Source organism: Talpa occidentalis, unplaced genomic scaffold, assembly GCF_014898055.3.
Source record: "Talpa occidentalis isolate TD23 unplaced genomic scaffold, MPIMG_talOcc4v2.1 talOcc4.5, whole genome shotgun sequence".
Lineage (NCBI taxonomy): Eukaryota > Metazoa > Chordata > Mammalia > Eulipotyphla > Talpidae > Talpa > Talpa occidentalis.
The window spans coordinates 83,835,864-83,857,515 of NW_023604861.1; the positions used below are offsets into that span (position 1 = coordinate 83,835,864).

General features: G+C 35.6%; 1 protein-coding gene across 4 annotated transcripts in view; it reads right to left on the bottom strand.

The window, feature by feature from the left end:
- EXOC6B (exocyst complex component 6B) overlaps positions 1-21,652 on the bottom strand; it is a 586,102-nt gene that overhangs the window by 239,226 nt on the left and 325,224 nt on the right. For 3 of the 4 annotated variants that reach the window (XM_054701727.1, XM_054701728.1, XM_054701725.1), the window contains 2 exons: positions 7,761-7,895; positions 1,552-1,731 (listed from right to left, as the gene is read on the bottom strand). In XM_054701727.1, coding sequence (XP_054557702.1) covers positions 1,552-1,731; positions 7,761-7,895 — 315 coding nt within the window. The remainder of the gene's footprint in view (positions 1-1,551; positions 1,732-7,760; positions 7,896-21,652) is intronic. The other variant, XM_054701726.1, reaches the window with a different exon arrangement.

Sequence of the window (21,652 nt, forward strand, 5' to 3'; positions counted from 1 at the left end):
ATAACTGTGAGATTAGTTTGTAGTTTTCTTTTTTGTGTTACTTTCATATTGTTCTGGTATGAAGCTAAATTAAATGAACTAATTTTCTGCATGCCAATCCTCCCACTAAGAACTAGGAAAAACTGTAAAAAGCTTAGAGAAAACATACATTAAAAGACACCAGAAGGCTGTGAAGAAATCAACTAAAGCAATGAACACTAAAGGGAATAAAACTTCAGAGAGTGCAGACCTTTTAAAGGTGAGCCAAGGAGCTGAGCTATCTCTGGGGATATTAACCAAACCCAGACATAGGAACAGACTGAACATCTAGGTTTGCCTGAGGCAGAAAGTAGCTACTAGGGTGGGGTAAAAAAAATAGTGTTTGGGGTTTTTTTGTAGTTTCCATGGGGTTTAAGTGCCAAAATTATAGATTTGAGTGTCAGTTTTCTCCTTAAGACAATTTCCAAATTCTAAAGCTACACAGTTGAGGCTGAGGCAAATAAGGGTCTCAGTCAAAACCCCTGAAAAGCCAAGAGAGATTTCCTTCATTCTCACAGCAGTTCAGAGGAAACAAATCACTAGTAAGAGAATCCATGAGAATCTCACAAGAGTTGAAAGATTTGAGGAAGTGATAAATTGACATTGACAATCTCCAACCACTTTTTTCTTGGTGACAAATGATGATCTAAGTACTGTCCTTCACAACATATTTGCAAAATTCTAAAATTGAAGGCATGAAGCTGAAGAGATAAGATTTCTATGAAAACTGGAAATTTCCATCATCTTTTTGGTGTTAAAGAGACAATGGCATGCCAGAATATAATTAAAAACTCTAAATAACCACATCCTTGCACCCAGGGCATACCAACTGTGCACTACAACTGCAGCCCAAGCTTGACTCAGATCTGTTCATGATTGGATTACAGTGATGGAGTTCAAATCAAAATTTACCAGCCCTTCTACCTACTTAGTAAGGAAAAGGTTAACTAATTTTGGTAGAAGACATAACCTGAATTTCTACACATTTTAAACACAGTGTTTAACATCAATCAAACAGTAGTAGAAAGAGACTGTATGATGTAACAGATAACACCAAGGAAAAAAATATCAGGATCAAATCTACCAATACAGGTGTGAAGTACGCACTGGTATCAGTAAATAATGACTTTAAAATTACAGATTAATATGCTCAAGAAAATAAGCAGAAAAACAGACACATTATATTTGGGGTTATAAAAAATTGAATGGAAATTCTAAAACCAAGAGAATATCTAACACCTAAGTTTTCCTCCTATTTCTACGAAGGCATTCACTATGTATTTGAAGTTAGGAGGAATAAAAGTAGACAAGTTATAAAGGACCATTTTCAAAATAAAAATGTCGTCAATGAAAAAATAATGGAAGAGGCCTTTAAATTTTGTTAAGAGATGATGATTACAGTGTGAGCTATTATATTTTATAACTAGCTTCCTATCTAGTTAAAGCAGAAACAAAAAGTGTCTATCATCAAACTAGATTTTAGGGGAACATTTTTTTCTATATGATGAGCAAGTAATAATAACTGTCACTTACAGGAAGGTGTGTGAATACAGCAAAGGTGCTCCGTAGAAAGGCAATGAGGTCTACTAGGTAATCACTAGCTTTGTTGCCCAACTCTCCTGTCATCCAGTCATAGTCAGCTAGCTGTAGAAACTGATCAATCTTCTGGTTTAAGTTGGTATAAATCTCCTCTTCAGCTGCATGTCTGGCATCCTGTAAAACAAGAAACCACAAAAATCATTCAGGATTCCAGTATGAGCAAGTCAAAATTTTATGCTTGGCGATATCTCACATATATCCACAAAGTAACAGAGGTAGGAATATTAAGTAATAGCACAGACTTCATTAATTTTTCTTTTTTTCAGAAGCACTTTGGAGTTTTTTCTATTTTTGTGTCTGAAAGACAACCTATTATTTTGCTTCACCAAATGGAGAAACTGCCTTCACTGCCTAAGTCCAGGACTAGACTAATCATAATCCTCACTCCACCTGTTCAGTTCCGTTCAATGCAAAAACCTAAGAACATACTGGGTTCTGTTCTTTCCTTCATAACCAGTCATTGTGTATTATCAATTCTAACTCCTAATGTCTCTCTCATACCCTCCTTTATATTTTCACCTTTTTAATGTACTTACATACTTTAATAAAGGCATTAACTATGTGTACTTACAGGAACTATTTCTCAATAGACACTCCTGCACTTACGTCTTTGGATTCCATTTTACTAAGAGTTTTCTTTTTATCAACATCATGTTTGAAATTTAGTTTTAAGTAAAAGTTGTGCAGAAAGTGGGCCCTTGCTAGTACTGTTTCCCTCTTTGCCCCCTCTCACTATATCCCCTATTAAGACATCTTGCATTAGTGTGACATACTTGTTACAACTGATAAACCAATAATGATATTTTATTATTAATTAAACTATAGTTTGCATTAGGGTTTACTTTGTGCTGTACAGTTCCATGGATACTGACACACACATAATGTCATGTATTTGCCATTACAGAATCATATAGAATAGTCTCACTACCTTAAAAATCTATGTATTCTTCTTTCCCACATTCAGCCCCCAAATTCTGGCAATCATTCATCTGTTTACATTCTCCATGACTTGGCCTTTTTCAAAATGTCATATACTTGGGATCACATCATTTGTAGTCTTTTCACATAGTTCCTTTATCTAGCAATTTACATGTAAGGTTCTTCCAAGTCTTTCCAAGGCTTGAGAATTCTCATTTTCATCATTGAATGATATTTCACTGTCTGAAATATTTATCCATTCAGCTAACAAAGAACATCCTGCTAGCTTCCAAGTTTTGGCAATTATGAATAAAATTCGTCTAAACATTCATGTGTAAGTTACTGTGTGGGTTAAATCTTAACTCCCTTAAGTAAAGCCATCAAGCATGCTTGGTACATTACATGTAAGCCTATCTATACTTAGACTTTTAAGAAACTGAGAAACTATCTTCTAAAATGGCTGTACCATTTTGCATGAGCAGCAGCAATGAATGAGATTCACTTTTGCTCCAGTGTTCTGGCTTTTAGCTATGGTAATAGCTGTGTAGTGGTATCTTGTTTTAAATTGCAGTTCTCTTACCAATCCTTATTGAAGTGTGTGTTCATATCTTTTACTCATTTTTCTGTTGGGTTGTTTTGCAATTGTTGAGTTTTATCCATTCTTTGCATATTTTGGATATAAATCCTTTCTCAGATACACATCTTGGAAATATTTTCTTCCAGTGTGTTGTTTGTCTTTGCATTATCCTAACAGATTCTACGGCAGGGTTTTTCATTTTAATGATGTACAAATTAATTTTTTCTTTAAAGTATTCTGTTTTTTTGGTGCTGTATCTAAAAAGTCATTGCTAAAATCAAGTTCACTTAGATTTTCCCCTTATATTACCTTCTAGTAATTTTATAGTTCTGTGTTTTACATGTTAATCCATGATCTGTTCTAAATCAATTTTTATGAAAAGTGTAGGATCTGTGTCTGCATTAAGTTTTCTTCTTTTTACTATATGGATGTTCAGTTATTTCAAGGCTATTTGTTGAAAGATTTTCCTTTCTCCATTAATCTGACTTTGCTATTATCGGTAACTAGTTGACCATACAGTAATGCATAGCTTAATAATGGGAATAAGTTCTGAGAAATGTGTGATTTTTTTTGGGGGGGGGTGTATGAGCATCATAGAGTATAATTACAGAAACATAGATGATACAGCCTACTACACACCTAGATTATATATAAGGACCTCTGCCATAGGTATGATCTCTCAATGACTAAAACACTATTACATAGCACATGACTGTATTTTTGTGGGTCTATTTCTGGGCTCTCTGATCTGTTCCCTTGATTTTTTACCTATTCTTTTGTCATTATTATGCAGTCTTGATTACTGTAGCCTTATAACAAGTCTTAAGTCAGGTAGCCTTAGTTCTCCAATGTTGTTCATCACCTTTTATGTTGTATTGACTATTCTGGGTGTTAAGCTTTCCCATATGAACGTTAGAATTAGTTCATTAATATACACTAAATGATTTGCTGATATATGAATTGGTTTTGCATTGAATCTATAGATCAACTGGGAAAAACTGCTGTGATAAAATATTGAGTCTTCCTATCCATGAATATGGAATGTAGCTCGATTTATTTAGATCTTTCTTTTTTTATTTCTTTTCATCAGCTTTACAGGTTTTCCTCATATAGAACTTGTGTGTGTGTGTGCACATATATTAGTTTTCCTTTTTTTGTGTCAATGTAAATAGTATTTTTTTTATTTAAATGCTTGCTAAAAGAAAGCAAATAACTTTTTTTATATTAAACTCTATCCTGAACTTTGCTTTACTCACTTAATATTTCCAGTAATTTTTTGGTTAATTCTTTGACATTTTTACTTAGATGATCATGTCATCCTCAAACAAAATCAGGTTTATTTCTACCTTCCCAATCTATATTTTCTAGTTCTTGAGGAACAACATACTATTTTCCATAACAGCTATACTAATTTACATTCCTACTAATAGTATTACAGGGTCTGTTTTTTCTCCCAAGTCCTTGACAGCATTTGTGATCTGTTGTCTTTGTGATAATAGACACCCTAACAAATGTGAGGTGCTATCTCATTGTGGTTTTGATTTCCATTTTGTGTGTTGCAGGGCACATATTCACGTACCTGTTGCCACCTGTGTATCATCTTTAGAAAAATATCTATGTCCTTTGCCTATTTTTAAATTGGTTTATTTGATTTTTGTATTGTTTTGTGTTTTGCTATTGAGTTGAATGAGTTCCTTGCTTATTTTGGATATTATGCCCCCTATCAGATAGATGATATACAAATATTTCATTGAAAAGTGCCACTGGAATTTTGCAAGGGACTGCATTGAATCTGTGCATAACTTTGGGTGTTATGGACATTTAACAATATTAATTTCTCCAATCCATAAATTCAGACTATTTTTCAATATATCTGTGTCTTCTTCAATTCCTCTTATCTGGGCCTGGCATTTCTTCTTCTGGACCTGTCCGTGTTGATTTGTAGTGCAATTCTCACACTTTTTCTCTATATGCAATTTCCAGAAGAAAGCATGTCCCACAGCATTAAGTAACATCTTAACATTGATGAATTATAAATTTTTCGCTCGAGCTATGATTTGCCCTGTCAATTTACTATCACTATGCAGATGACTACTAAATAGCTCAGGTTTAATATGTCCAAATCTGTTATTCCTTCACTGATCCTGGTCTCTGTGAATAGCAACATTATTCATCCAACTTGTTTACTTCAAATTATCCTTGACTTTACTATAGCACTTATAACCCTATGCCAGTACAGTAGTAAAATCTACCATCTTTACCATCAAAATTATTTCTTACTCATTCCACCCCTACCATTATAGTCAGAACAACCAGTATTTTTTATACACTATTGCAATAGCCTCCAAATTGGATCCTCTTTTCCACTTTTACTGATCTATAATGTATTTACTTATGACAAGGAACCAGTGTTATCCATTAAAACATAAATCATATCATCACCACTACTCTCAATCTTTTAATGAAATTCACATTTCATTTCAGAATAAAATAAAAGTATTTACTGTTGCTTACAAGGCCAGAAATGATCGAAGTCCTGACTGATCTCACCTTTTACCTGTCCTCCCACCAATGACAGACTGCGCTCCTTGCTATACCTTGAAAATACCAGTGCTTTCTATTGTACTATTCTCTCTGGAATGCTTATCTATCAGGAGTTCAAATGATTCCATTTTGCATTTCATTTTTCTTCCTAGGTTTTTTTGTCTAATAACATCTTTCAACCCTCTAGAATACAAACTCTGTAGTCATAAGAATCACTTATTTTGTTGATACCTATAAGTGGGCTGGTATATGTAAATGCTTTACAAAAACTTACATAATCATTCAGGGTTGAATATATTTGATGAAGTATTCTGGTACTTATCATAGTTCTTTATAGAACTTTAAGTCTCTGTCTTCCCTATAGAACATAACTCTAAGTCCAAAAACTAAAAAAATTTTCTCTCTCTTCAAGTCTACCAGATTGTCACCTAGAACACACACAAACTATATTTCCAATGGAGTAAATTAATAAATACCTCATTCTATTCGTAAAAGTGAGGAAATTCTTATGAACAAGGAAACCTAAGAATGCCAGCTTGACTATGTCACAAAGAATGGAAACAAGAGGGAATTCTGCCAGAAAATACCTTGAAGACCTTTTGATCCTTTCTGCCCCTTTTCCAACATAAAGGTTTCCATCTGTAAAGGAAAGTTTTCTGGAAACAGTAGCTTAGGAAAATACACAACATGTAGCTGTTATAATTTCCATGTTTATACCAAGTTCTGGGTTAGTTGGTCTGAAACAGTCTTGGTAAAAATAAACTTTCAGTGTGTTTTAAGCAATCAGTGTTTCCAATAAGCACTGTCAACATGACCTTTAGTGGTCTCCAGAATTTCTCTTTTACTAAGTATTTAACTTGCTGTTCAACCCCTATGGCTTCCTGTCTGCCTTTCATTTTCCCTCAGCAATGTTAATGCTGGAGCAACAACAAAATACACAAGCCACCCTTTGGGAGGATTTCTGACCATAATTTTGGAAAGCATAGAAATAAGAAAATTGAACTGGGTGAAGGAAAGAGTAGCATTATGTGCTTCCTATACACTATCTGATAGACAATTATAAATGAACCTTATATTCTAACTTCCTAACTCTTTATCTTTACATTTTCTTTCCTGAAGAATTTTGGCTTCAATAGTAAATCAAATAGAAATGTATTTTGATAAAATCACTACCTACGCCCCACAATAATGCCAAGATTTAAGAGTAATTATAGTTCCTACTGTCATCCTAAAGCTCTTAAATTTCTTGTCATATTTTCCAAAACTTTGCCAACTGACCATACCTCTGAGGCATACAGCAGGGGAGGAGTTGGTGAGGGTACTAAACAGGGGAAGGAAGAGCACAAGGGACTATGGTGATGGATCATGGGTGTTACAGTGGTGGGAGGAATGTAGGGACTACACCTGAGGGGAGAAACAAAATACTATATAAAAATGAACAGTGATGTAAGAAATTTAAAAAAAAATAAAAAAGTTTTTGTCACTTTTTCATAATCAATTTATTAAATAGCCCCTTTCCTCAATAAAAGAGCATCAATATTAATATAATGAGATATTCTGGAAAAGTTTGAAAGTAATGATACCAACATAATATGAAGTATAATGAATTTCATTTTAAGTAATTTATATGTAATTTGAAACAATCCATAGTAACACCATGAATGTGTAACTCATCTAGCAACTGAACTAATCACATGGGTAAATAATATAGTGATAATTAATAAATATAATACAAAATACAAAAATAGTAAAAATAATAAAGAATGGGGGTTGGACATTTCACTTTTTCTTTTCAGCTCTATTTAAAATAAAATTATAAAATATTTTAAATGTGCATCATGGTGATCTGATATAAATATATAGCAAGAGGATTGCCAGGACTCCTACCATTTAATTATTTAGTACATTTATTACCTCACATATTTATTTATTTGTTTGTTTGTTTGTTTGTTTGTTTGTTTGTTTATTTAGGTGAGGACATTCATGTTCTATTCTCTTAGCAAGCTTCCTTATAAATCACACTAATAATGTATTATAGAAGAAATTATCTGTGCTAGAGAGGACACCCAAGAAGCAGTTTTAAAGTACTGTAGGGATGTCTCACCTTAAAAGTTGTAGTGCCATACAGCTTTGTGGTATGGACTGTCTCTGGTAGCACATTTGTGATATTGGTGATGAATTCTTCCAAGTACTTACAGGATTTCTCCAAGTGTGTTGTATTGATAATAATCTGAACAAGCTAGAAAATAAAAGCAAGGGTAAGAGTCATTTGACTATTCACCCCAGAATGAAAGGCCCAATATGAATCTGTTGGTATAAGAAAAACAAAAGGCATAATGGCATAAGTCATCTTTACAGTACAAAACATCTGTTGAATTATCACTTAGGCATTACTTCTACTTAGTAGCCTTCCCTGATCTCTCAAAACATATTCTATTTTGGGGGCCTCCCTCATGGCGCAGTGGGTTGAGCGCAGCCCTCTGAAGATGTCCATAGCCTCTGCAGCGCCGGTTTGATTCCCAGCCAGCCAGGGAGCAACCCACATGGCAGAGCAGACCTCTCCTGTCCCACCCGCTACTCCCCTCAGTAGTGTATTTCAGTCCTTCTGCCAGTTCTGCTCCCTGCTCTGTCTCTGGTGAATTCTCTCCCCCTCATTCACCTCTGGTCTGTACCCCAGTGCTTGTATGAATAAATAAATCTTAAAAAAAATTCTATTTCCTTCCATTATAGAAGCACTTGTCACTCTACTTTAAATATGTTTTCTGCTGCTTAAAAAGACTAGACTAAGAATAAAACTGCAAATGTTTAGCATAGTACTGACAATAAATAATTACCAAATGAATTAAATTAATGAATTCACACTGAAAGAATAAGAATAATTGAAATGGCAAGAAGTTTCAGAATTAGGCTTGATGAACAGAGAGACACTGGAATAGACTATAGTATATTGATAAACTGCACTAATTTACAGAAGAAAGGATATGATGCTGATGTTAGAGAAACCAGGGGCTAAAATTACAAATTGTTATAATAAAGCCTGTCTCTTCATCTGCAATATGTCAATAAAAATTTCTAACCCACAGTGTTATCATCAGGATTAAATGTACCTTTATTAATACTATTTCCTTTTCTTACAGAAAAAGATCCTTAAAGACAGTATTGGTAAGATAATAAGTCATTTCTCAATTATTTTGAGAGGAGAAAGAGGAAAAATAACTACTACTGTTTACATAGGTGGAAATTTTGTAAAGCACTTCACAATTCATTCTCCTAAATGTCTTCCCAGCAATCTGAACAACTAAATTAAATGAGCAAAATTACCACTTCCATTTTACTATAACAGTAACAAAAATAAAATGAGTTTCTCTAGATGCCATAACCTAAATGGAAGTAGGTCTCAAATTCAAGTTATCCACTTCAAATTATGGACTCATCTAAGAGACTTCTGACAGTGTCTTTTTTTTTAAAGATTTATTTATTTATTTATTTATTTATTTATTTATTTATTTATGCAAGAACTGGGGTACAGGCCAGAGGCGCAGGAGGGTGAGAGGATTCACCAGAGACAGAGCAGGGAACAGAGCAGGCAGACTGACAAAATATACTGCTGAGGGGAACAGCGGGCTAGACACGAGAGGTCTGCCGCGCCATGTGGGACCCTCGCCTGGCCGGCCGGGATCAAACCGGCGCTGCAGAGGCTGCGGGCAGCTTCACAGCATGGTGGTCATCCACCTGTGCCACCAGGGGAGGCCCTGACAGTGTCTTTTAACATAAACATAAGATGGCAGCCCTTGCTTGGAGTAGCTGCTGAAAAATCAGTTTCTCGGTCTGCCATCAGTTAGACCTCTCCATACTTTGACTTTACTGTGTAAACAACAAAAGAAAATGAAAAATTAGTGGTACTTAATTACTTAGTTCAACTCTGAAAACTATTTATAGTCCACATAGTCTAATAAAGGCAAACAGAAAATGTAATGAAACCTTGTTTAGGCCTCTCTGTTCTACATTTTTAACTTTTCATTTTCAATAGACTATGTTGGTTTATGGCAAGGGGGAATTTTTGTGTATAGGCAATGGATGAACTCACATCTTTTAGTCTAACAAGATAGTGAACTGGGAACCAGTGGGTAGATGACACAAAGAGGAAACTGGAACTAAAGATGAAGGTTTTATAATCAAGTGATATTTCAAAACAATGCTAAAACATTAGTATAATACTTGAGTGGGTATCACTGGGACACTATGTCATTCCCTACAACTCAACAGATAAATTCATATTAACAACAGTCCCTTTCCATCCATTCCACAGTTAAAATTTGGAAAGTGAGTTTTGGACAGTTACTATTCCTTATAACATTATCCAAATGTCATTATAACTTTATAACATTATCCAAATGTCTTTTAATTTTAGAGAGCTCTAGGAGAAAATATCCACGAAAATAAGCAATTCATCACCATCTTCTTTTCAATGTGTTTCTCCCTTGGAGGAGGACTAACATTGTTATAATAATTTTAATTGTCTAAATTAAATCACTCCTCTTCCTGAGTGGGAAGGTGGCTACTGGCAAGGTTGTCTTGATGTGGAAGACAGAAAAGTAAGAGAGTTAATTTGAAGAACTGAAGAATTTCTATTTTAAAATTAGCATTACCTTCAGAGAACACATTCTATCTATCAAAAGAAATACTAATAATAAGGAGGAATCATGTCATGTTATTGAAATAAAAAACAGTGGCAGTCAAAGAGAAAATTGTCCTGTTTTACAGGATATTGGCAGTTAAAAAAAATAAAAAGAGGCAGCTTAACTGGGTACAGTAGTAATTTCCCATGACTTTTTAAAGATCTGTCAACACAAAAGATCACCATGAATTACATCAATTGGCTGTCAGTCACTTTTGAAATGTTTCATTGCTGAGCATAGAATAGACTATTAAAACACTCTAGGATTACAGTAGATACCATGTCATTTTCAGAGGGAATATTGTCTGTTAATGAGGTCTAAGTGATCTCTACTCTTGAATGACAGCTAACCAAAATCCTTACAAGGGCATTTACAAATGTAAAGCCAGATGCTTTGGGGATAATTTTGAACTTAAAGATGAAATAAAGCAATTTCAGATATCAACTTCCATCAGAGTTTGAGCTCCTTTGATATTTTTAACCCCTACTTCCCACTCTCTTACAAAAATATATCACTGCAGCAATCCTAACTGTCCTTAATAATGTTTCAAGGACATGAAACTAACAACAGAGTAGATATTGGTTATCTCTTATATAAAGTTCAATGAAAACTGTCCCCAAAAGAAAGCACTATAAAGTAAACAATACCTCTCACAACTAGCTAACAGAAGTCACTTAGGTAAGAAACTACTAAAAAGCAGAATTTTTTTTTCTCTCTCCTTCCCAGTACCAGAGAAAATCTAATCAGGAAGGCACAGAGTGGAAGTCACTTCTCCAACTCTGCTCTAAACACCCCAAGAGAGCCTGAATCATATAGAGCACATAGATGCTGTATTCTTGACAAACTCCACAAAAGAACACCCCTTCATTTTCTTCAGTAACGCAAAACTAAGGCCTAAACTCCACCTCTGGGGTATATGCATCTACTTATATTGTAATTTATTTTTCCCTGTTTGCAAAAGCAGAGAATTTAGTACACTGAAGCTTCAAGAGGACTAATTCAAAGCAAGAAAATAAGAATTAACACTCCTCTTCATACCATCAATACCTCCCAATTGTTAAATTTTCAAGAATATAAATTACTGAATACCACAAAAGTAGTTCTCATTCGCAAAAACAAATTATCCTTAAGAATTAAAGGATTTATCTCATTTCACCCGAGAAAGAGTACAAAAATCTGGGCCTCCCCTGGTGGTACAGTGGTTGAGCACTGGGCTGCAAAGCTGCCCGCAGCCTCTGCAGCACCGGTTTGATCCCCAGCCGCCGATGAGGGTCTCACATGGCACGTAGACCTCTCCTGCTGCGCTCACTGCTCCCCTCAGCAGTGTATTTGGTCAGTCTGCCTGTTCTGTTCCTCTGGCTCTGGTGAATACTCTCACCCTCCCGCACTTCTGACTGTACCCAGTGCTTGTATAAATAAATAAATAAATCTTAAAAAAAAAAATCTTTGTTAACTTCTCATTTCATACCATCACTAGGTAATCATGCAAAATAAATTAATATAGAACTACTTGTTCCAAATTCAAACATCTAGTACAAAATCTGTATTTGACAAGACTTAAGAATAAATGTTTTAACCTAATACTAGCAATATCATTGCTGTTTAAAACAGAGGGTACAGGCAAATGACATGGAGAAGATATATAACACAGGATATAATCATGTAGCCATCAATCTAAATTATACTGAAAACAAAGGGTGAATGCAAAGCATTGATTATTTGGTCAGGTCTCTTATGTTCCCTTATAATCATAAAAATGTAAATACTCAACATGGTATTATTAGTGAGAACAATGAATTTCTTTAACTTTTCTCTAAGAACCTACCTATCTCTTTTCTTTCTTTCTCTTCTCTCATCAGTTAAGAACTACTGTATACCTAGGAGTTGGGATACAGTTGTACACAATTATACACGAGACCGACAAAGTCTTGGCTTCATGGACACTATAGTTCACACATATCCATATAAATACACAAATCATGTCAAGTGATAATACAAACTGGGAATAGAAGGGAGGATAATTAGATTTTTTTCTAAAGATTTATTTATTTATGCATACAAGAGCTGGGGTGCAGGGCAGAGATGTGGGGGGTGAGAGGATTCACCAGAGACAGAATGGGAAGAGAACAGGCAAACTGACTGAAATACACTGCTGAGGGGAGCAATGGACAAGACAGGCGAGGTCTGCTGTGCCATGTGGGTTGCTCCCTGGCCAGCCGGGGATTGAACTCATGCTGCCAAGGCTGCGGATTGCTTCATGGTGTGGTGCTTTAACCGCCTGCGCCACCAGGGAGGCCCCAAGGAGGATAACTAGTTTGAAGGTGATGGTAGTTCTTGACTATTTTGAGACTGAGCAGTTAAGGAAGGCCTCTTTCAGTAAATGATACTTGAGTAAGAACTTACATAACACAAAGGTATAATACTGCTATCATCTATAATATATATTCTTTTTAATCAATTTTATATCTTAATCCTTTCTATCAATATATTCGTCACAAATAAGAAAAATTTCTTTTCAAACTTAACTAATTCTCTAATATTCTGAGATTAATAAACTGGTAATTTATTTTCTTTCTCTATAGGATATTGATGTTTTCAAATCAGCATACTGAAAGAGCAAAGGTTTAAAACACACCCTTCCCCAACTATTTGAAAGAATAATATTCCTTTTCAGTGTGATTTGGTAGGTTACTTTTTGGGTCTAGTAACACTCAAAATAATTTCCATTTAAATCAACAGTAATAATATTACAGGCCCAGAAAATAACCTATACGAATCATGCCAAAAAAGAACATTCTACTTTTGGTGAAATCTGTAAAAGAAATCTTATATCCATGCTGGAAGATGGTGGACAAACAAGATCCTTAAGTAAACCACTTCCTCAGGAATAGCAAGGATAAGCATCTGGAGGGAGCAGCCACATTTGGAGTAGAGCTAGGGACATGAGGACCAGTGTCTTAGAAAAGAAGTATATAAGTGGGGGGTGCAATTGTATGGGGAATATAACCAAAATGAAAGTGCATACATTGTGCAAACATGAAAAATGATGTAAGAATTTATATAAAATAAAATATTAAAAACATTTTTTAAAGGATTTACATATGTTTGATACACATAATAAAAAAAAAAGAAAAGAAAAGAAGGGCGCCAGAAACCATTAGAAAGAGTAGGAAAGACCAAGAAACAGTAAGTCAGGGCCAGAGTCAATTGACTGGTAGAGATACTGGTCCTATCCTCACCAATCCCCCAGTGACCTCCCTCAGCCCTAGACTGGGAAGGCGAATTCATAATTCTCAGTGAAAGAAACTCCTGTTCAACAGTTTAACAAAGAACACCTAGGTGACCAAGGACTGGGCTCAGCAGCGTGGAGAGCCACATGGCCGTCCCTGGAGCAGTGTCTGGGCTCATTCCCATTCCTGTTCTACTCTGGTAATCACCTCACTTTCACACAGTACATGAGTTATCCTTGTATTTGTTGAGTTCATTTGTTTTGCTTATTTATATTCCAAATATGAAAGAAACAATCCGGTAATTCTCCTTCACTTTGTGACTTATTTCATTTAACATAATCACCTCAAGTTCCATCCATATTGTTGAAAAAGGCAAGATTTCATCTTTTTTAATAGCAAATTAAATATTCCATTGAGTACATTTACCATAACTTCATTATCAAGTCATCTGTCAATTTAGGTTGTTTCTGGTTGTTGTGAATAATGTTTCTATGAATAACGTTTCTTTTTTTAATATTTTATTTATATAATTTTTACATCATTTTTCATTTTTTGCACAATGTATGCATTTTCATTTTGGTTATATTCCCCATACAATTGCACCCCCCCTTATTTTGACCCTAGTCCTTCCTCTCCCCGTCCCTCCACTCCTCATAGTGTGTCTCTGGTTTATAGTTGCTTGTTGATTTTTATTTTTACTTTGTATTAATTAGTCTTTACTCAGCAATCAAAAAAGATAAACACATGCAGTTTGCAGCAACATGGATGGAGCTAGAAGGGATCATGCTCAGCGAAATAAGTCAGAAAGAAAAAGAAAAATACCGGATGGTCTCACTCATAGCAGGAATTTAGAAAACCTAAATAAGGGACCAGGAAAAAGACTATGACTAATGTTTCTATGAACTAATGTTTCTATGAACAGTGGTGTTCAAATTAATGTTTTCATAGTCTTCAGATAAATTCCTAAGACTGGTATTGGAGGGTCATACAGTATGTCTATTTAATTTTTGAAGGAGCCTCCATGCCGTTTTCCGCAGAGGCCAGGTCAGCATATAAATGTTCCTTTTTCTCTACCCCTCTTCACACCTTTATTAAGACATGTTGTTTTCAGTAAAAACAAAATGTTCTATTTTTAAAAGAAAATGCATTTTAAAATTATCTCAAATCTTATTCCCAAGTTACTTACTGGATTTAAGCAAAGTTATTATCATTCATCATCTTAAATTAGGATAAAAACATCAATATGATATAAAAACATAGTTATAAATAATTAAATATAAATACTAATATGACAATAAAGTATTGAATGAACATATACCTAATTTCTAAGAGCTATTATCTATATGGACTTTCTTATATCTCCAGTTAAATATGACTTAAGAAATTATATAACCATGCTGGCTAGGCTCACTTTATTTCCTGTCTATGAGCCAAAGTGGGGAGTTAATACTACCAAATAATCACATTATCTAGCATGAATCAATTCTGTTTTTCAATTGCCCAGAAATACCTTCTCTCTCCTTCAACCCCAATATCTGCTCTCAAACCCCACTTTCAGATGTAAACCTTTCTTTCAATGGGAAAAGTGGGTATTTGGAGCCTGCACCAAAACAGACTCGACCACTGCCATCTGCATCCACATACTCTGATCTTCATCTATTAACAAAAAATGACGTTTACACTAACTGAAATCATTCTTTTTATCTGTGCATTAGGTTCTAAACTCTCCTACTTGAGGACATCCCTCCAGAGATTCCCCCTTTCTCACTATTTGCTTTCCATTGCATCATTCTCATCAGAAATAACATGCTCTTACTTCTCCTATTAAAAACAAATCAAAACAAAACTTTTGCTTAACCCAACTTCCCCTTCCAGGTACCACCTCATTTCCTTGCTTCCCTTAGTAACAAAACTCCATGAAAGAACTGTATACACTTTCTGCCTCCAATTCCTCTCTTTCCATTTTGAAAATATTCTTATTTAAATTAATACTTTTTAGGATAGTTTTACATTAACAAAATAGTTGCAAGAGTTCCAAAGTACTCCTCACTCAGTTTCCCCTATTATTAACCTTTCATATTACTATGGTATATATGCTGCAAATAAGAAACCAACATCATCAGTACATTATTATTTTAAATGAATATCACCTATTATTCAGATTTTTCCCTAATATTCTATACTGTTTCCTGGATTCCATTTAGAACATCATATTACATTTAGTTGTCATGTCTCCTGAGCCTCATCTGGTTTTTGATAGTTTCTAAGACTTTGTTTATTATGACACTGAAAGTTTTGAGGAGTGTTAGAAAGATTCTGTAGAATGCCCATCAACCTGGGTTTGTTTAATGCTTTTCTCATGGTTAGAGTTCAATCATGGGTTTTGTAAGGAAGACTACAGAAAGGAAGTACCTTTGATCAAATCATATCCAAGGTATAGCCATCCTATAGACATGACTACCCAATGATGATGTTAACCTTCACCTCATGAAGACAGTGTTTGCCAGTTTTCTGCACCGCAAAGTAACTTTCTCCCTCTCTTTATGCTCTACATTTAGGAAGTAAGTCAGTAAGCACAGCCTCCATACTAGCTAAGCTCTACCTTCTTGAGGGGTTAGTATCTATGTCAATTATTTGAAATTCTTCTATACAGGATTCATTCTTTTATTTTTTTTTTCTTTTAAACCTACTCTATCAGGAGGTCCCTACCATCATTCCATTACAAATGCTCTTATCAAGGTCACCATCCTAATCCAAGTTGCTAAGTTCAATTGTGACTCTTAATTTTCCTCTTACCGGACCTATCAATAGCATTTGTCGTAGTTAACCACACCCTTTTCTTGATATACTTTCTTTACTTGGTTTCCAGGTCACCAAACTCTCCTTTTGTTTGTTTTTATTACTTCCCAAGTGGGCCCTTTCCAGACTCCTTTGCTGGTTTCTATTTTCTCCTGACTTAATTTTGGAGTGCCAAAGGTTCAGTCTTTTATGTTTTTCTTTTCTCCATCTTTATTAATTTCCTTGGATGTAATATCAAGTCAGGTTATTTTAAGTATTATTTATATGTTCCCATCTTTTTGTCTCCAGGTGAAACCTCTCTCTCAGTCTCCAAACTCATATGACAATTGCTTAGTCAATATCTCAAACTATATGACTAAAAGACACTACAAATTTAGTAAGTCCACAGGCCTCGCCTGGTGGAGCAGCAGTTAAGCGCTGGGTTGCCGAGCTGCCGGGTCGGTTCGATCCCCAGACCCCAGCGAGGGGCCCACATAGCGTGCAGACCTCTCTTGCCACCCACTGCTTCCCTCAGCTATGTATTTCTTCATCAGTCTGCCTCTTCTGTTCCCTGCTCTGGCTCTGGTGAATTCTCTCACCCTCCAGTGCTTCTGACTGTACCTAGTGCTTGTAAAAATAAATTAAAAAATCTTAAAAAAAAAAATATTAAGTCCAGAACCAAATTCCCAATCTTCCCCAAAACCGAAGCTAATACTACCCATCATAGTTCATGGGAAATAAACAATTTTCTAGTTGTTCAAATCAAAGTATCTTTGAGTTATCTTCAACATTTAACCTTCTCATTTCCTTACAACCAATCATTAGGAAAGCATGCTAGCTCTACACTCCAAATCTTATCACTCATCACCACTTACATGGCTACCACTCAACCTTCCATTAAATCATGGTGAATAAGTGATTATTCAACCTTCCATTAAATCACATAGCCTCGTAAGTGATCTCCCTGGTGTATCTTATTGTTTATTCTCAATGTCACATTCAATGTGATCCTTTTGAAATATGTCTTATTGGGTTCCTAATAAAAATTCTGCATTGGCTCAACATTTGATAAAAATGAAAGCCAAACATTTTTCAATGGCTTGCCACAAACCCCTAGCACCTCTCTGAACTAATTGCCTGTTTTTCTTCCCCTTGCTCACTCCATTCCAGCTATCCTTGCTTCCTTATTATTCCCTAGACTTGTCAATTTCTTTACTTTCATACCTTTGCTCTAGTTCTAACCTCTACCAAGAATACTCCCTCTTCAATAATAACTCACCATATCAAGATGTTGCTCTTTAATAAGACCAACCTTGAATCTCCATCAAACTCCTGATTTCTTTAATCCAGGTTAATTTTCTACTCTCCATAACATTCACCACCTTTTATCATTTAAGATGATTAATTTATTAATTTTTCTATTATTTATTATCAATTTTCTATACTAAAATGTAAGCAGGATCTCTTTTGTTTGTGGTTCTAACTTTTCTTAACTGAAAATCCCCATCTCTGTACTAGACCCTACAATATTTGTTTACATGCCCAGAACTTTTTCTTACTAACTGGTAATATGCATTGAGTGTTTTATATGTACCAAGCACTGCTCTAAGTAATTTACATGTCCATTTAATCCTCACAACAATCCCATGAAATATATGAAATTATGGTTCCCATTTTATACAGAAAGTCAATTAATTTGTCCAAAGACACTTATTAAGGTGAGAGCCGAAACTGGAACACAGACAGTCTGCTCTAGAACATACTCTTGATCACTGTTCAATTGCCCTTTATCCCACAGACTCTGAAGAAGCAGCCATAGGAATAAAATTTCACTGATGATTGAACTAGGCTAAGTACTTAAAGTCTGAGATACCAAGGCATTAAAGTTATAGCAGTTACTAGAACTGAAAGGTATGGTATTGAACTAGCTCAACATGCGCAAAGAAAGTATAAGAAAAGCAAGAATGTCAGTATATATAAAGAGACAAAAAAATAGAACACATGGACAGAAAATAAAAGTGATGAGATACCATGCAACCTCAAACAAAGATAGGCAGACAGAAACACATTAGCATACAGGAACTTCAGTCCCAAAAGAATGGTTTAAAATCCTTAAACAGGGGCTTCCCTGGTGGCGCAGGGAGTTAAGCACTGCACTATGAATCAATCCACAGCCTCTGCAGCATGAGTTCAATCTCCACATGGCAAGGCAGGTATCTCCTGCCTCGCCTACTGCTCCCCTCAGCAGTGTATTTCAGTCAGTCTGCCTGTTCTGTTCGCCACTCTGTCTCTGGTGAATCCTCTCACCGCCTGCATCTCTGGACTGTACCTCAGTTCTTGTGTGCATAAATAAATAAATCTTTAAAAAAATAAAATAAATAAAATTAAATCCTCAAACAGGGCCTCCCTGGTGGTGCAGGGAGTTGAACGGAGAGCTGTGAGGCTGTCCGCAGCCTCTGCAGTACTGTTTCAATCCCCGCCGGCCATGGAGATACACACATGGTGCAGTAGACCTCTCCTGTCTTGCCGGCTGCTCCCCTCAGCAGTGTATTTCAGTAGATCTGCCTGTTCTGTTCCCCACTTTGTCTCAGGTGAATCCTCTCACCCTCCCACATATCTGGCCTGTACCCTGGTTCTTGTGTAAAAACAAATAAAATAAATCTTTAAAAAAAAATAAAATCCTCAAACAGGATTCTGTGCACTTTGTGTGCTTCTAATACTATTGTTTGAGTGAATACATGCTCCTTGCCATAAAACCATCTCTGACTAGAACAATTTCGAAATTACTATGGACCTCCTATAAAAAACTTTATTTTTGTTATGACATGATAATTAAATAAATATGGAAGGTAGCACATTATAATAAAAGTGAACACATTTTGAAAGGAACAGCCTGGACTTAGGTCTCATTGCTATCATTTTGATGGTTGTATGAGCATATCATTCTGCCTGAATTTTAATTATGCTTCCATAAAGTAGGAATAATAACACATTCTGAACTTGTTTCAAAAGGTGTTGTACTAAATAGTATGGTATTTGTGACTGGACTTTGAAGACTATTACTGTTCCACAAATGTTGCCTATTATGATAATGATTCCAGATGTGAACTTACTTTAGTTACCTGAAATGGAGATAGGTCTTCTCTTTCCAAAGGAGAGTAAAAGACAAAGATTTATTGTTTGTTGATTAAAAAAAAATCATGTCTATATCATCTATACATATAAACACCATCATAATAACCATAATAATAGGTGTGTGGATATTCCTTCATTCATATGCAAAAGTATTAATAACAAACTACATTTGCCTAAAAATATGCAGTGACAGGAATAACATTTAGCACTCATTGAAATAGTGCCAAGAATTATGAAATAGTTCTTCCTATCCATACCTGATCTGTTGAGTACCCTTGACAAGGACAATGGAGTTAACAAAACCCAAGAATTGAGGTATCAGATGTTATGATGTCAAAGTAAATCAATGGCACAGCCACAATTAAATTCAAGAGTCTTCTATGGCCCAATCTGCTTCTATTACAACATGTCTTGCTATGCTACTTGTGTAAAATGACTTTATATGAAGACTACTAAATTGAATGACATATATTAAGAGTTATAATGTAGAGATACCTCACAAACAAATGACAAACTTCCTCTCCTACTTAGGAATCAAAATAAAAACAGTATACTCCAGCAAAAGCAGGAGGACTTTCTAATTTTCACTCAAACTCGCCTTGCTATAGCTTTACTGCTTGTGAAAAGAAATTAGCCTATTCTCAGGCATATAACAGCAATACCTAATATTTATGTGCCAGGTAACAGAATGAAAGCTCTGCAAAATTAGGTACTGCCCTAAATAATGTCAAACAAGATTTTCAATTGTAAAAAAGGTTTGTTCTAGAACTCAATCACTGCCAATGCCCCATCTTATAATATGACAATTTAAAGTCTCAACACTTACATTACTATTTGTATTTTGGAAGTTGTATTTTTAGGAACCCTGCTCAGATATTGCCACCCCAGTGTACCTACCTTCAAATTACCCATAGTGCACCACTATGGTCCATTGTACTACCTTCTTTGTTCTCACCCTTTCCCCATCCCTCCCACCTCTGGATGCTTCAGTTCTACAGTCAGCTTTCAAGGGTTAGTATTCAAGCTTCTCTTTATCTGCTCCTCAGTTTGGTTTCTCTACATTGTTACCTCAATTAAAAAAAAGAAAATCTAGGTAAAATCTTAACTCAAGGAATGAGAAAATCAATCCAAAATCTGAAGTAGATGTTCACTTGGCTTCCAGCTGTCTTTGACTATGAGTCAGTGTCATTAACCATTTGCTAAATTTCACCATAATCCTTGACAGTGTATATCTGAAAATGTCATTTTTTTTATTTTGAGAGCAACTGATTTTCAAAGTAGATCACTTCTACAGGTAAAAACAGATGGCCTTTCCCTTTCCCTGTGAAACAAAATTTCTCAGAGCTCTTATATTTGGCACTATAATTTCCAGAAAATGGCAGGCTCTGACTCCCAAGCAATCCTGGGTTTATAAGAGAAAAGAAACTTCACATATTTCTACATTTTAGGACTACATGCCAAGGAGTCAAATCTTCAGTTTGCCAAAATAGAGTTTCCAACATATGTAAAATGTTCTTCTTCCCCTTGTGAGATTTCACAAGCTTCCTCAGAAACATGACGATTGCCTTTCTCTCATGTTTCCTCAATACCAAATCCCTAGACTTAAACAATAAAGAATAATTTGCCATTCACGTACATGAAGTATCTCAAAAATAAAAGCTGAGTCTAACACTAACTATGGAGTATGAATGCCAATACCCCTGGCATCAGTAATTTATGCAGGCAAGTTGTAAGTTCATATCATATGCTATATTTGAACTGCCATTCATTTGGGTATGATACCTGATGTTGAATATATTCTCCAACCAAAATAATTTTTTAGGTCTATGGCAGGTAGTAGAAATTTATCCCAACAACTTCAGAGAGGAAAGTCAGCTAAGGTAGTGAATATGAGAAAAAGACAACATAAAAAAATAATGGAGGGCCTTCCCGGTGGCGCAGCGGTTGAGCGCTGGGTTGCGAAGCTGCCTGCGGCCTCTGCGGCGCCAGTTCGATCCCCGGCTGCTCCCCGGCCACCGGAGGAGGGTCCCACATGGCGCGCAGACCTCTCCTGCCGCCCGCTGCTCCCCTCAGCAGTGTACTTCGGTCCTTCTGCCTGCTCTGCTCCCTGCTCTGGCTCTGGTGAATTCTCTCACCCTCCCGCGCTTCTGACTGTACCCAGTGCATGTATAAAC